Consider the following 17,924-nt stretch of genomic DNA (forward strand, 5'->3'; position numbering starts at 1 on the left):
TGCAAAATATTTAGAACTAGGATGATCCCAACATAAAAAAGCAGATATATGTTAATTAATCTTAGAGGTTTGGCCTGCCAAATGAACTATATGATTACACTGGAAAAGTTGCACACTGTAACATTTTAAAGAGAGAATGCTTACCATGGTAGAATAAATAGGAAGTTCTTTAAAAGGGTTAACAAGCAACAGTATGTCACCAATGTAGGTCTGAAAAAAGAATAAGATAAATTGCTTTATTAAATAATAAGTTAAAATTTTAAGGAGGCTAATTCTTTCCTTTCAGAAAAGAATTTTTGCAAAGCTGCTTAAATCTAACTATCAACGTATTAAATACAATGTGTGAATTCAGAGCTTTGAACTTCATTATTTTAAATTGAGACCTAAATTTACAATTCAGATAGCATTAATTATTCTTTTTGTAGTAAAACTAAGTTCTTCATAATAGAAAATTATGCATAGAAAAACTGCACTGCATATATTATTGGTAGATTACTTGAAAGTTAATTTGTAATTTACTATTTGTTAAACTACAAAAATCTGACATGCCTACCCCATAAACAAGTTCTTCAAGAAATTTATTTACAGGATCGATTACAGAATTTAGAAACGCTATATTGATTATGCAGAATTGATACATTAAAATATATTGCTTGTGGGATAGGACAGAGCTATTGTTACATATGTAAGTATTTTTACATGTGCATGTGTATGTGAACATTTGTACACACATATAGAAAAAAAAATCCTGGCTATATTATTAATAAAAATAGCAAACCATCCACTGATTGCAAAGATGCCAAGATTTTTTATTTCCTATTTAAACACTCATATGTGAAATATGTACTTAAGTAAAAGATTGTAGGTCCCCCTTGCTGCTGTACTTGTCATAAGTAGCTGCTGCCATATCATGCTCTTAGAATGCAAAAAAGCCAGGCCTCTGTCTCAGAAGGTGCTGATGCTCTACCAAAGCATGATGGCTGCTATTGAGCAGAATATTAATGATTACTGCCTATGAATTTCCATTAACCTAAGCAAAATGCCAGAGCAAGGCATGAGATCCTCTTAGGTAAAATCTTCTCTATTTTAAAATAAAAGAAGACTTCCTTTTTATAAATACTGAGTATCTGTGGATCCTCCTGAATTCAGTTAAAATTATCTGGTTTTGACACCTTTGAAAGTGAGATCAAGCAAAACAAATACTCAAAATAGGAATTGACCCTAAAACACAGAATTTTTATTATCTTTGAATGCCATAACAGCTGGGGTGTATTACAAGGGGGGTGGTTAGTAGATTGAGAGAGGTCCTCCTTCCCCTCTACTCCGCCCTGGTGAGACCACATCTGGAATATTGTGTCCAGTTCTGGGCCCCTCAGTTCAAGAAGGACAGGGAACTGCTGGAGAGGGTCCACCGTAGGGCGACCAAGATGATTAAGGGAGTGGAGCACCTCCCTTATGAAGAAAGGCTGAGGGAGCTGGGGTTCTTTAGTTTGGAGAAGAGGAGACTGAGGGGTGACCTTATTAATGTTTATAAATATATAAAGGGTGAGTGCCATAAGGATGGAGCCAGGCTCTTCTCAGTGGCAAACAATGATAGGACAAGGGGTAATGGGATCAAGCTGGAACACAAGAGGTTCCACTTAAACTTGAGAAGAAACTTCTCAGTGAGGGTGAATGAGCACTGGAACAGGCTGCCCAGGGTGGTTGTGGAGTCTCCTTCTCTGGAGACATTCAAGACCCACCTGGACATGTTCCTGTGCGACCTCACCTAGGTGTTCCTGCTCCAGCAGGGGGATTGGACTAGATGATCTTTTGAGGTCCCTTCCAATCCCAAACATACTGTGATACTGTGATACTGTGATAATTGAAGTCCCCAAAATTCCAAAGGTATTCACAGCAACATGCCGATTCCCCATATTCCTTTAGTCTAAACAGTGAAATCCACTTACACATTTAAAAACCATTTGCATGTTTCACATTAACATGCTACTCAGCTGTTCAGTAATTTAGAAATAAGTTATGAATAAGCTATGAACAGGGACACCATGATTGTCAAGTGTAGGTTTTTCTCCAGAAGTAACGTATGCCTAACCAGATGCACCCCGAGGTTAATATGGCAAAACCAGGAAAACCTGCTTTAGAAAAACCTCGCTATAAGTATTTTGTTTGGTATCTAGATGATGAACATTACAATATAGAGGATGATTTCCATTATATAGGAAGAGATCATGGGTAATGAATTCTAAGCTTTTTAAACCTAAATTCCTTTCAAATTTCCAGTAATCATGTGCTCTATTAAAATTAATATAATGTTAAAGATGGAAGGATCTTTTGATAGTTTTAGAGGGAAAATTATATGTGCTCATCAGTTTTTAACAATACACTTGCTCTGTGAAATAAACACACATCAATTTTATCCAACCTATCTGAAGTGTTATTACATTTTTAATTTCTGCTTTTCCCATATAAACTTGAGAAATTGTCAATATACATACTAAGCCATTTAAATATTAGTCATGAGTCTGAGGCAGGTTACAGTCCAGTACTTATGATAGTAATCCTATTTTTCCTATTCTCTCTTTTGTTCTGTTTTGAAAGCTTACTGTTGATAGGTGAGTAGCAACTCACATATATCTGATTATTATTGAAACGCTTCTGAATCTCATAAAGGAGGCTGCTGTCTGTTAGCTCACTCAAAGAAGCCAGGTCGTCATTTGGAGCTGGAGGCATTAGCTTGATCTGGAAAAAAAAAGTTAGAGAAATAAAGTAACTTCACAACAAATCATGCTGTACCATAACATTCTAACCTAAAGTATAAACCTGGATCACTAGAAATTACAGAAATAAATGCATTAGGAAACTGGAAAGTTGTCACTCCTTGCAAACAATTACACATCATTAATCCTAAGCAAGAAAAGAACATCAAAAATTATTATCAGTGTTAAGGTGTGTAACTGCATGAGTCTGGTGGGCTCTTAAGAACACAGACCACTACTGGAGTGTCATTTTGCTGTCTCTGAACCCATAAAGACTCCCAGCTCAAATGCAGTTCCACTGCTCTCTTCATTAAATGTTTATGGTAGAAGAAATCAAGACTATAAAAGATAGTGCACTTGTAAGCTATTTAATGCATAGTATTTAACAAAGCTCTCATACTACTCTTCATCTTATGGGATTTAAAATTCTAATAGATTTTTTTTTTTCTGCAGAATAGAATGAAGTTAATAAGAAGTGGGAATCACGTTGTCAAGGAGACCAGAAGAGATTCAGAAGCAGCTACTTTAGCCAAAAGTGGTGAATGAAATGAGCTTAATATTTTTGAGATTTAAGAGGAATAATATAAGCTCTGCAAGGTAAAGTAAACGCTAAGGAAATGAAAACAAAATCCAAAAGACAGAAGACAGAAGAAAAAACAGTCAGTGATAAGGGAAGTTTGATTAAAGACAAAATTAACATTGACAAATTAATGTGTGATTATAAATTTTGATCTATACTTAGAATGTAGGTTGATGCCTTTTTTATGTCAACCCGAATAAAAACATTTTTACATCTCAGCAGAATACCTAGAAAGAGAAAATTCTCATGTGAATGATGGCAGAATCTTTTGAATTGTTTTTTCGGAGTTTACTAAAATACTCTCTTGGTTTCTGTTTTAAGGATGGACAATGAAGATGAAACAACTTTATTTTGTTGTTCTGCTTAAGATGAAGGTTCAGGAGAAAAGCAGATACTGTCTTTCCTCAAAGAACAACTCAGCATTCTCAGCCTCTGGCAGTGGCATGTGACAGAAGCAGCAGACCAGGAGATTTTGGAGGGAACATGGAGTGTGCTTCTGGCAAGAAGATGACCTCAGAGACTATAGATACTGGTGTTTAATACTGGGGATCTGATCCCAAACTACTGAACTTCTACTGTTTCCATAGGTTCAAGGTAAACTTCAGAAATCATGATGATCAGGGTTCTCTTCCCACACCTGTCAGAGCTGCACAGTGTGACAGGCCTGTGTGGTTGAATAGGGATCTGTTGGGTATGCTCAAGCAGAAGAGGAGAGTTTACGGGTCATGGAAGCAGGGGCTGGCCACTTGGGAAGAATATAAGGCTGTTAGAGGATGTAGGAAGGCAGCTAGCTGCATAGATGCATGAGCACAAGACACAGTAGCACCCAATCACACTTTCATTATCCTTTCTATTTCTTTCTTTCCCCATAAAAATGGTGATAAAATACCTTTTATTCCATTAAGTTCAATAAGCAATTAACGTACAAATGCAAAAGAGTAAGTATCTATCTCAAGGAGATCATTCAGTAGATTTAACTAATGTAACGATTGTTTTTTACATGTACATGTAAAATGTACTTACTTCAACATGGAAGCTGTGCAAATAGGCCAGCTGAAAATTTCATGATGTAGCTGCCCATAGTCCTCATCTCACAGATTCTTTTTTTTTTTAGAAAATATGTATTCTAAATTGGTGGAGTCTGTCAAAATGTTACTGTTACTATTATCCTTTTTTTCCTGTCTATTTAAAACACTTGCTTGTAAAATATTTGTATTTTCAGACTCAGAAAACAGAGTATGAGTTTTGAACAAGACAAACATACACAGGTTGCCTGCTGTGTCTTTCTGTCTACCTATTCTGGAGGTGCATTCCTCACTCTATTAAAGTGAATGAGAAATTTCTGTCACACAGAAGATATCATTTTTCTACTCTTTTTGTGTTTAATTATGACAGTTGGATGTAAGGCTGGCTAGAAAACAAGAATTTCACTTGGGAAAAAAACAAGTAAATTTCGTTTTGACGATTGTTTTTTATGATGCACATTGGAACGGAATAATATTAAAAAAAAAGAATTCCAAGAATTCCAAGTTTCTTGTAGAGGGAAAGCAAATGAAAGACAGAAGTCTGTGGCCTCCTTCCCTTACCAGTGTGCCCACCTTACTTGGAGGAACAAAGCAGGCATAGGCCTTCACTATACTCTCTTGTGTGCTGGCAAAGCTTCACCTGTGCTAAAGACTGGTCTGCTCTTAATCTATCTCTGTAAAGACTAAACCCACACTAAGCTAGAGACAAATGTCTTTATTTGTAAGTTGGATATGCTGGGGTGCATCAGTGTTGGTAGTTTTTTAAGTACCACCTACTAAGAGCACAGGACCAGGCCATTCCAAAAGGTAGAAAATCTAGCAGGTGAGGTAAAAAGCCAGCTTGGTTGAGCAAGGATCTTTTTATTGAAATACAGTGAAAAAAGAAATTACATGGTCAGTGGAAGCAAGGCCAGGCAACATGGGAGGACTACAGAGATGCTGCTCTCCATTTCAGGGATGAAATTCACACTGCCAAAGCTCAATTAGAACTGAAGCTGGCCAGTGATTTGAAGGACAATAAAAAAGGCTTTTTAAAATATATTAATGGCAAAAGGAAAACTAGAAATAACATTGTCCCATTAACTGATGAGCACGGTCACCTTACTAACAGGGACATAAACCAAGCCTAGATGTACAATGCTTTCTTTGCCTCAGTCTTCAACACTGACGATGGACTTGCAGGCCCCCATAACCCTGGGCTGGAAAACCATGGCTACGAGAATAATGAACTCCCAATGAATCCGAAATTTGTACAGGATCTGATACTCCAGCTAGATTCCTGCAAGTTGATGGGGCCTGACGGGATTAATCCAAGGGTGCTTGAAGAGCTGGCTGATGTCACAGCGAGACCTCTCTCTGTGATTTTTCAACACTCTTGGGAATCTGGAGAGGTCCTGGAAGACTGGAAGCTGGCAAACGTTGTCCCAGTCTACAAGAAGGGCAACAGGGATGACCCTGGCAAATACAGGCCTGTCAGCCTCACTTCAGTTCCTGGCAAAATCATGGAGAATATTGTTCTGGAAGTTATTGAAAACCATCTGAATGACAACATAGTCATTGGTCCCAGCCAGAATGGGTTCATAAGGGGAAAGTCTTGCCTGACCAACTTAATTTCATTCTATGATATGGTTACCCACCTAGCTGACCAAGGGAAGCCTGTTGGTGTAATCTTTCTGGATTTCAGCAAAGCCTGTGTCTAATACTGTGTCTTACAGTATTCTCCTGGACAAGATGTCCAGCATCCAGCTGGATAAACACACAATGCAGTGGGTGAGCAATTGGCTGACAGATTGGGCCCAAAGGGTACTAGTAAATGGGGTTATGTTGGGCTGGTGACCAGTCACTACCAGGTTCCACAGGGATCCAGCTTAGGGCCAGTACTCTTCAATGTCTTTATAAATGACTTAGACTCAGGATTTGAAGGATTGCTTAGTAAGTTTGCCAATGACACAAAACTGAGGGGAGGTGTCAACACTCTTGAGGGCAGAGGGATCTGGACAGATTGGAGAACTGGGCAATCACCAACCACATGAAGTTCAACAAGAGCAAGTGCTGGATTTTGCACCTGGGACACGGCAACCCTGGCTGTACATACAGACTGGGGGACAAGATGCTGGAGAGCAGCTCTGCAGAGAAGGATCTGGGGGTTCTGGTCAACAGCAAGTTGAACATGAGCCAACAGTGTGCCCTGGCAGCCAAGAGGGCCACCCGTGTCCTGGAGTGCATCAAGCACAGCATGGCCAGCCGGGCGAGGGAGGTGATTGTCCCGCTCTGCTCTGCACTGGTGCGTCCTCACCTGAAGCACTGTGTGCAGTTCTGGGCAACACAGGATAAAAAAGATACTAAGCTACTGGAGAGTGTCCAGAAGAGGGCTATGAAGCTGGTGAAGCGTTTGGAGGGGAAGCCATATGAGGAGCAGCTAAAATCACTTGGTTTGTTCAGCATGGAGGAGACTAAGAGGAGACCTCATCATGGTCTACAGCTTCCTCATAATGGGAGGGGGGCGGGCAGGTGCCAAACTCTTATCTTTAGTGACCAATGACAGAACCCAAGGGAATGGCAGGAAGATGTGCCAGAGGAAGTTTAGGTTGGACATTAGGAAAAGGTTCTTCCCCCAGAGGATGGTGAAGCACTGGAACAGGCTCCCCAGGGAGGTGTCACGGCTTCAAGCCTGACAGGGTTCAAGAAGAGACTGGACAACACCCTCAGACACATGGTGTGAACTGTGGGGTTGTCCTGTGCAGGGGCAGGAGTTGGACTTGATGATCCTTGTGGGTCCCTTCCAACTCACAGCGTTCTATGATTCTATGACATTTTCTGAATGGTTAGCAGACTTCCTTGTATGTTCTTGGCTCATTCCAGCTAGCACTCATGCAGATAATACCTGGGTATCATCCAGGTCCCATGCCAATGGTCACTGCCCATAGACTATTTGGGCAGGGCTCAATCTTCTTAAGGAGAAAATAGTTTTGTCTTATGGATGTGAGCTGACGAATCCCACATATCCATAGGTCAGTAAATAGGCCCCAGCTTGGTTTTATTTCATAATCTAGGTATAACCAAAGATGCTGACTCTATAGATAAACGGTTAGAAATGTGAAGTACTCAGCTGAACTCCAAGAATGTAAATATTTTTCTTTTTTTTTTCTTTTTTTCCCCTACAAAGTTCAGGATTTGGTGATTCAGCATTTTGTAGCACTCTTTGCATCAAATTTCACAGCTCAGTGAGCAACTAAATCACATAGAAATTAGAAACACTAAGCACATTAGAGTGACAACCAATTTGACCTGGTAGTAAACATTATTTACATTAGTATAACCTATTTGTGGGATCCTTCAAATTCTGTTCTTCTCATTTATTTTCTGAACATATAGATGATTTTTCTTATTTTTTTCTTCTCCATGAAGGTGTGTGGATATCATACCATGATTGCATGATACATATTTTATGAGACAAGAAATAAAAGCAACCAAAAATACAGCATAATTTCTAATATAAATATGCCTCTGGAAGTATTAGCTTTTAAGCTTTTTGTAATGCTAACAATGAAGATTCTTATTTACTTATTTAAATTACATATCCTTAACAGCATTCACAATCTGATAATAATCTCTAATGATTTTTAGTTTATATACTTGTGTCACTGAAATAAGGTTGCATTCTAGCTCTTATGTGTAATGCTATGATACACACAGTTGTCCATTGTGTATGCAGTAAGTGAAAAGGGTATCGGGGGATATTCTGTCACACAGTTCATATGGCCAACAATATGTAAACAAGAATTATAAGCCAAAAAACCCCCCTATTTTTTAATAAAAAAGACTCAATTAAGAAAAATAAAATATTTTATCTATATATTTTTTGTAGCATGAAGCACATAATTCAATTTCAGGACACTAATTTCAATCTGCTATCAGAAAAAATATCCTTCCTAGCTGAGAGGAAGAGCAATTGCTAGCCATGATAAAATTCTGGAACTTATTCATACTGCTGTCTTTGTTTGGCAGCACAGACCTTGACATTACAGGTGATCAAAGAACATCTTTTACTTAGGAATAAGCAAAAGCTAATACAAGCCAAGAGAGACCCAAAATGCTTTATCAATGTAGTCATTTGATCCCCATCTCCCATGCTTCATGTAACAAAAATCTTACTTTATGAGAAACAATATTTTGTTAAGACTCTTATGCATTATTTTTGCAATTAAAAAAAACTGAGGCTACATAAAAAAGCCAAAGAAGTTATGAGCTTTCTCTATTAAAAATGCATGTTTCAGATGTAATAAGATGAAATTTTTGACTCTGATCCTCCAACAAAGGCCTAATCTGCATGCCATATTGCCTAAGAATGTACGAAATTTCTGACACAAAGCATAGGAAATATCATGCTGATCTATTTCAATAATGTATGAACATAAAATCCAAGTAATGACTCCACATATCCTATTGAAAAATTAAACAGTACATGATTACTCTGAATGTCGTTTGGAATGCAACTGGTAAGAATACAAGATTGTGAAACTCATTAGAATGAATATACCCAAGAGGCAGAGACGGGGGGAAGGGGTTGTTCAAAGCTTTCCTTTGGTATGAGCACTAAATAAAATTGTTAATTTCCAAATTGTGATGTAAAAAAAATAAAAAAATAAAAAAATAAAAAAAAAATTACCTGGAAATAACATCTCTGAAAACTAAGATCTACATATTATATACACAAATATGGATATGATATTCATATGCCTACAGTTGCATGGCAAGTAGTATAGAATACAATCCCCATCCTCACAGGTAACAAAAATACATTAACAAGAATATTCAAGGTACAGAGAAATTTTGGTCTTGATTGCTTTTTCTTCAACTATGGCAGGTTTTGCTGCCTCTTGATTCTTTTGTCATAGGTATCTCTCTTCATTCCACAAGAGAATGGAAGAAATAAAGCACTGCTCACAGTAAGCAATATGTTTAAGTTACTACAGCTTAATGTTCCCAAGAAAAACTGAGACTGCCCATAAATACAATCAAAAAACATCATCAAGAAAATGCTGAAACAAGAAACACCTGTGACAGAAAAGATAGTTTCCAAGATCACAATTATATCACTTCAGACAAGAAAAAACCTCATATTTTCATTTCACGAAATATGGGAATTCTTTGGTTTACTAAAATTAAAATATCTTCTGAAGAGATTAAAGTGTTTTAACCACTTTTCTCCATAAGAGCCAAAGTTTATTAAGCCCTTGCCAACAGAAAAGTTCTGTTAATATACGATTTTTTTTTAATGCAACCAGCAACCAGTCATTCAAAAACATAACAGCTGAAATAGCACAGTTTCTAACCTATCCCATGTTAGTGTTGATTTCCCAGATAGGACTGTTCCTGCTCACTGATTTCCAAAGGAGCATAATTCCTTATTCAGCAACTGCATATATTGGGCAAGCTTTGCAGTTTCTACTTCTTCTAAAAGACAAAAAGACACACATTCCTTCTAGCTTGTGTCAAGTAGGATTTCACAGAGAGTTTTCTCCAGAAATTTCTCAGCTAATGGGGCTAAAAGAGATTCACCATTAAGTCTGCTGCCTTGTTTTTGAATTGTAACTGTTGTGGGAAGTTGCACTGATGTATGATGAAACAGTAGGAATAAAGTTTTGAAAATCTGCCCTGTGACCCTAAAGTGACTCTAGATCATGGTGCAGGAGAAAAGTACCAGCATGGAAACCTCTGGTTTCACTTTCCCTCCTGGGAGATTAGCTGCTCTTCTTCCAGTCAGTTTCCGTGTATGTTTTACTTCACAAACCATAAAGCAAAAGCCTACAGGTAATGAAAACTTGAACAATTTTAGCTAGGTCTGCAGCAAAACAGAATCAAGCAGAAGAAAGTATATATTTTCTTGTCCACACTCCTGTTGAACATCTAGAAACAAGTGATAGTCTCAGTGAGACCCTAGGCTAAACACCTCTCTGTCTTTCTCTACAATTATAGAATCATAGAAACATTTTGGTTGGAAGACACCCTCAGGATTATCAAGTCCAACTGTAACCTAACTCTAGCACTAAATCATGTCCCTAAGAACCTAATCTAAAATAATTTTAAACACCTCCATGGATGGTGACTCCACCACTTCCCTGGGCAGCCTGACAACCCTTTCCATGAAGAATTTTTTTTCCTAATATCCAATCTAAACCTCCCCTGGTGCAACTTGAGGCCATTTCCTCTTGTCCTACCACTTGCTACTGGGAGAAGAGACCAACCCCCTCCATGCTACAACCTCCTTTTAGGTAGCTGTAGAGAGTGATAAGGTATCCCCTTGGCCTCCTTTTCTCCAGGCTAAACAGCCCCAATTCCCTCAGCAGCTCCTCATCAGACCTGTGCTCCAGGTCCAGATCCCTCTATATGGCCATCCTATACTCCAGCAGGTCAACATTCCCACCCAATTTGGTGTCATCTGCAAACTTACTAAGGGTGCACTCAATCCCTTAATCCAGATCATTGATAAAGATATTAAACAGAACTGGTCCTAATACTGAGCCCTGGAGAACACCACTCATGACCAGCCACCAACTGAATTTGGCTCCATTCACAACTCTTTGGGCCCGGCCCTCCAGCCAGTTCTTTATCCATCATAGAGTGCACTCATCCAGGCCATGAGCTGCAGCTTCCCCAGGAGAATGCTGTGGGATACGGTGTCAAAGGACTTACTGAAGTCTAAGTACACAACAGCCACAGCCTTTCCCTCATCTACTAAGTGGATCATGCTATCGTAGAAGGAGATCAGGTTGGTTAAACAGGACCTGCCTTTCATAAAGGGAAGGCTCCTTCTAAGAGGGTTGCAAGCATTTACTTTTCTGACCAGTAGTGTGTCTCTTTTAGGTCGACTGTGTTTTCATCACATCCCTGCAGAGTCAGCAAGGCCAGAAATTGTATGACATGAAAATAAGATGCCAGCCAAGTGCAAAACGTGTTGTGATATCTTCTGACTGAATGGGAAAATTAGTGCTCTGTGGGATTCCAAAGCTGAGGACTTTCAGAGATGGACTTGTATGACTGACACATGAACTCACTGATTGATCTCATATAATTAACACATTCTTTTTAAATGTGCTCAAACAAAAAGCAATGGAGTGCATGATTCTGCCAAGGCAGCTTTGCAGTTTCTTTGAACTGAACGTGGTTTAAATGGAAACAGTATCTTGCTTTTTTGTTTAGCTTCAAACTCACAGTAAATTATTTTAAATGGAAACTTTCCCCTCCACTCCTCAATTCTAAAGTATTTTTTTTCTTAAGTGGCTACATACTTCTGGAACATATATCTCCCAAATGCATATACCATAAAATAAAACCCCTTGTAGGAAAGAACAACCAGCTAACCAAAACCAACCCAAATAACATTTATGCCCTAAATACTCAAAGTTAGGACATGCCAGATTTATAAGCAACAGATAATTGCCTCATTTTGCATTCACCTTAAGGCTGAATGAAATTGTGATCCTGTGGAGAAAATTTTAAAGGGTATCCAAATAATCGGTGCCTATATCCTAATGCACAAGCACAAGAAAGGGAATTAACACTGCAGCTGTAAATCAAGCAAGTCCTATCTTTAAATTGCAGTCTCCCAGGTTGTGCTCCTTTCCTTTGTAAACCAAAGTTGGAGACAAGAGCACCCTTTGGGCAGTGCTAACAGTTTTCCCTCCCCTGCTGTTAGCCATGAATAGAGTTTGAGGGGCTCCAAGCCCCTCAACTGCTGCAGCCCCTGACCTGCCACCAGTTGCTGGCAGGAGGCAGCTCTTCAATTTGCAGAGAGGGAACTTGTTGCATGACCAGACTGATTGCAGGGAGAGATCAAGGAGACAAGGCTCCACAGTGCAAATGATATTTCTGTGTGGTGAGGGGAAAAAAAGTTACTACAGTCTTCGGATTCATAAGTTTACAATTTCCAGACCTAAGGCTCAATAGGCATTTCAAGAAACTGCATGCCGTTACCTGTTCGAGTTTGGTTGTGGTGCTCACAGTGACATTTTCAGGTGCACCATCTTGAGATTGCTGCTTACATAAGCCTTTAGCTGCATCTTTAAACATGGTGTCTTTCTCCAGCAAGCTGTCTTGCTTGGCAATCGGTAAAGCCAGGGAATTGCTGCAAAGAGAATCAATAAAGTGATTAGACTCCTCCTGACAATGTCAGCCAAACAAAAAATTGCCAAATGGGGGTGGCACAAACACAGAACTAAAATACAATTCAGGGCTCAGACACTAGTTGCCAGTCCAAGTACAAAAAAACCCCACAACACATTGGTGAGAAATAAACTGTTCACATAGAGTAGTCTGTTCTCAAAGACACAGAGCAAAATACTTTGATTTAAAATTCACCTTTATGCATATCTGTTCTGAAGCAGAACCAAACAAGCCAAAGAGAATATGTATGAGTCTGCTTTTGATAGCACTAGCCTAGCAAATCAATAGCCAATTTGGAAACTGAATTTAAAATACACAACTAATCTACACAATACTGTTTTGAAAAATAATATATTCTAAAATAATTCAATACAGATATTGCCATTGCCATTAACAAAATTAAATTCCACCACTTTTTAGCTTGCTTTTAATGAGATAATATCCAAGATATATTTTATGACCAAAAGCTGCTTTGAATTTGTGATATGCTAAAAGAACCCAAGCACACAGCAGACTCCTGAAATCACTGCAACAATACACTACACTCTTCATTCACATAGAAGTCAAACCTACACATGGAGATGTTTCTCTTACTGACACTTCAGACCACATCATACTTCTGAAAAACAACAATGCCAAAATCTTGGATGATTTTGGCAGTGTCTTCTGTGTAGAGGAATTAGCGAGGAATCAGCCCCAGGAGCTGAGAATACAAACATCTTAAAAAATAATCGTCTGGACTCCAACAGTGCAACTGAGACAATCTCATGGAGTGAGCAACAGCTCTTTGCCAAAATGTGTGTATAATTTCTTTGAAAGGAAATGTTGCCTCAATGTGGGAATGTGGGAATAACACATTCCACTATGGGACCATGTCCAGATGTCAAATTTAGTTTAAAAAGTCTTATTTTTACTCTAAGTTACTTGAGTTTGATCACTGATTATAATAAAGCCAGGATTACACACACAGCTAAATCAAAGGAAATAAAGGAGGATCCATTGCTAACATTGATTTCCATTGCTGTTGAAAACAAAACCGAACCACAGACATAGTTTTAGAAAGGTACATTCCTAAGCAAAGGCAAAGCTCGTTCCAAGCAGAATTCATTGGAAAAAAGTCCAAGTAGTAGTTTCCCATTGGAAAAAAATACATTAACAAACCCTTTCTTTTCATGAAACTGCCAGTCTGCAAACATTGGAAGAATTAGATTCAGCATTTTTTAATAAAATATACACAATTTCCTTTCTCATTATGTTGTGCTTCAGATATATATATATATAGCTTTATTTTTTTTTTTACTAAGATAGATTTGCCATAAATTTGTTTACCAAATGTCACATGGCCAAAAGATCCAAGAATCACCTTGTTTCACCTTTTTTCTTGATTTGGATTGCAGAATAGAAAAGTCATTGGCCAACTCTTTTCATGAACTTGGCAGTTAGATGTCACAGAAGAAATTAAATAGCTGTAACACTCACAGGCAGAAAAGTCTAATACTACTTCACATTTTACCCAGACTCAGAGCTGAATGAAATATAATTAAATATAAATCTTTATTTCTGAGTAGTCCTTCGCTGTTGTACAAATCTCTCAAATTCCTTTAGACTGAATTATTTTTAATATTTAATCACAAAGACAAGAAAGATATAAAGAAAAGCATACGCTTAATTAATTCAAATACTAAAAAACAAAGCACTATCATTTATAACTTTTTATTATTCATGTGATGCTTCTTTTACATTGTGAAGATCCAGGATTTTTTTTTCTGTGAAGCTGAACCTTATCCATTTAATCTGACCACTTTTGTGTTAACCATGCAACACACATGAGAAACACTTCTTTAAAGTTCAGCTGTAAACTCCCCAAATAAAATAAACTCTTCAGGTGTTGCAAAAGAGAAGTAGGTTGTAAATCACAGCAAAGTGTGGGGAAAAAAAAGGTGTCTACTGTTTCCACAGATGCATTTGGAACTTAAGAGGACAACAATGACTTAACTGGTGTTTTCCAATGTATTGATGCACAGGACAATGATCTATAAATTATGTGCATTTGTGAGATATTAATAGGACCTTACATGATAGAAATGTTGACATATAATTCATATTAGAACAAAAATGTGAATTATTACAAGAAAGAAAAAATATATTAAAATCACTCCAACAGTTTATCATGACTCAGGTTCAAGAAGACTCAGAAAAATAAAACAAACTGAAAAAAAGTGTTTTCAGAAAATAATACCTCTTAAAAATATTTCCATTGACATTCATATATATTTCTATTAATCACAAGATGAAGTCAAGCAATGCCATTGAAAACTGAACTATAGGACAAAGCAAGACAAGATTTTATGTTAATGTAGGCAAGTAGATTAGCATGAACTGTCTTCTTTTATGAAAATTAATGGATAATTAATAGATAATTAACCACAGAGGGAGACTTAAGTCAAAATAATGTTGCATAATAGACAGGAACGAGAGTTATCTAGGGTAATCTTACTTGAACAAGGTAGGACTGTTGCTACTGGCATACCTAACTGGAAAAAAATCCTTCATGTTACATGGCAGAATAGTAATTTTAATTTTTAGATGTAAAAGACATCATATATGCAATTAATTTGAAGTTTTGTGTAGTTTGTTTTTTTTTTTCTAGATAAACTGAGATGGTTTTCTGCCAGTTCCCATCCTCTAGCATGTCCTTGTTTTCTAAGAAAAAAGAAGTAATATAAAAAACTGGAAGCTGACAATCAAATAATTGCCAGTTTTTTCATCAATATTTGAATCACTACTGCAGCTTTTAACTTGGTAGAAAGATGTTATAGAAAGCATTATATCAAGGTGGATTCTGCAATGACATTTTCCTCCAATTTCTAAGCCAATTTACACCTCTAAACTGCATATCTCTGAAATTTCAGTCTAAATAACTTTTTTAAGTTATGTGACAGAAACTTCAGAACTGATTAAACATTAGCAGAGTGTCTGAAACCAGTAGAATAAATGAAATGCAAGTTGCTACATAAATGGTTAAATGGAAATGCTCTGTAAGAAGAAAAATGTAATCTATTTTCTTCTTTGTTGTCATGACCACTTCTATGTATGCTTTACTTCACATTTTGCTGCCCATTTTGAAACACATCCATTACCATAATTAATATTTACTTAAATATGTATAAGAAAATATATAGTGTGATTAAGTTAGCATTACCTTGAGAATAAGTTCCAAATTTTTTACTATTTATTACTACATAGATGACTGCACTATCTGTTGGCTTAGGGACTATTGCACCAAGAAAACTTCTACAAGTACATGTATTAAATTAGAAGTGCAGTGGTGATCACTGGGGCCACATCACAAGCCTAAAATCACCTTCAAACAGATAACAGTCAATGCAATTTCCTGAACTATAAGCTATGTCAATTAATGTATTCTGGTATGGATACATTTACCAGTAGAATAACAGAATTTCTTCTGCTTGTACCATTAGAAATAAAATTGGCAAAATGTTCCAGCATAGACCTTAGGTTTTCTGCGCTGGTCAATCTTCAATAACCTCATAATTTTAGTACAATTCTGTGCTTTAGCTAAATTACTTGGTCAACCTTCAAACAAACTCATACTGGTAACAGAAAAGCAAGACAAATGTTGATTATATGACAATGTGGTCTTCAATACAAAACCAGCTCGCTACTCTACCAGGTCTCTACTGCCACTCATTTTCATGTGCCAGGTTCCAGCATTTTATTCACAAATGATAATACTTTAGCAACACAGTAAGAAACAGATATGGTGGCAATCCATTAAATAATGGTACATCACAAATGCATTTGTAAATACTTATAATGAGATGCTGCCAAAATTTATATATTGATATTTTGCAGTGAGCAAAGTGCGTTGCCTACAAATTACTGTACTGGGCATAAGCTGCAAGGTTTTGGCAGTAAAGGGGGTATGTGTGGGCTTCTGTGGGGAGAGGCCAAATGTTGTCTCATGCAGGACACAGGTGGCTTCAGCCAGATCCACAATGGTCCTAACATAGGACAAAGCTGAGCCCATTGGCTAAGCTGATGGCACTTCTATGGAAATATATTTAAGAAAGGGCAGAAAATGCCACAGAGAGAGAAGTAACAAAAACATGAAGAAACAAAAGAGGAGCCACCAAGTCAGAGGTGATGGTCCACTGTAGAGCAGACACCACCAGCCCCTGAAGGTACTTCAGTTACTTCTCTCTTCTTCTGCTTTCTCTTCACTCTTGTCCTGTGTGGTACACGGAGGAGCCACACTGGTGTAGGTCCACCCCTGGAAGGACTGCAGTCTGTGGGTAGATCCACAGCAGAGGAGATATTTCCCTGAAGGCACTGTGGCCCTGGGAGGAGCTACACTGGAGCAAGTACCCCACCGAAGGTACCGCAGTTTGTGGAGGACCCATGTCAAAGCAAAGGAAAGCAGTAAGGAGGAAGGAGCAGCAGAGAGAAATAACCACAACCCTGCCCTGATGAACCCTGAATCCCTCACTGAAGGGATTAAGTGTAACTTGCAGCAATACCAAGGGGGAAGAAGTGCTTGGAGTGAAGCTGAGCATCAGAAAGGGGGAGAAAAGGTGTTTTCCCTAAGTGTATAAATGTTTGCTTCTCTTTTTGCTTTCCCTTTTTAAGCAGTATAAATCAAACTACGAAGTTCTTACTGCAGGGAGCTGTATCATTTTATCTGTGATTGTGCATATTTTTACTTTCAGGACTTGCCCCTGCTTCTGTCACAAGCAATGGTAGTTTTGCTACTCTATTCTCATCTACCGTCATAAAAGGATCTTTGGGTCTACAGTATTAACCTCTACTAATTCTGCTAAGGCAACTCCAGATAATTTTACTGGTACTTATAACAATGTCTTTTATTATTCATAGTGTATGTTAATAGCATTAAGGTTAAAAAGAAAAAATATATATAAGAGATACAAATACAAAAGATGATTCAGTGGATTACCAAAATGAAAGAGTTACTTGACCCATCAAGTTGCATAGAATCACAGAATGGCTGAGGTTGGAAGGGGCCTTTAGAGAGCATCTTGTCTAGTCCCCCTGCTCAAGCAGGGACACATAGAGCCAGGTGCCCAGGACCATGCCTAGATGGGTTTTTAATAACTTCAAGATCACACAAACAGGATTCAAAGACTGGCAAATATAGTTCAAATTTTAATCTGGCCTCAGTGCATCACTCTTAACAAAAGCAACACTTACAGTTTATTGGAAATTGTGGGCACATCATGGATGATCTCTTCATATGGCTCCTCTTGAGATAAAGCAGAAACAGCTAAAGGGTCTTTCATTTTTTCCTCCCAAACAGTTTCAGCCTTCAGAAGCATTTCCTCAATAAATTCAGAAGCTGCAACATCTAAGACATTGGAA

The 17,924-nt window shown here is 37.8% G+C and overlaps 1 protein-coding gene across 1 annotated transcript in view; it reads right to left on the reverse strand.

Annotated features, from left to right (window-relative positions):
* Nucleotides 1–17,924, reverse strand: part of MYO16 (myosin XVI) — a gene marked incomplete at both ends in the record, with an annotated part of 300,394 nt that overhangs the window by 182,611 nt on the left and 99,859 nt on the right. Inside the window, 4 exon segments of the mRNA XM_080343675.1 lie at nt 145–210; nt 2,629–2,739; nt 12,339–12,489; nt 17,757–17,910. Of these exon segments, the coding sequence (XP_080199801.1) occupies nt 145–210; nt 2,629–2,739; nt 12,339–12,489; nt 17,757–17,910 (482 nt within the window).

The sequence above is a fragment of the Nesoenas mayeri genome (assembly GCF_963082525.1).
Source record: "Nesoenas mayeri genome assembly, chromosome: 1".
In the NCBI taxonomy this organism is placed as follows: Eukaryota; Metazoa; Chordata; class Aves; order Columbiformes; family Columbidae; genus Nesoenas; species Nesoenas mayeri.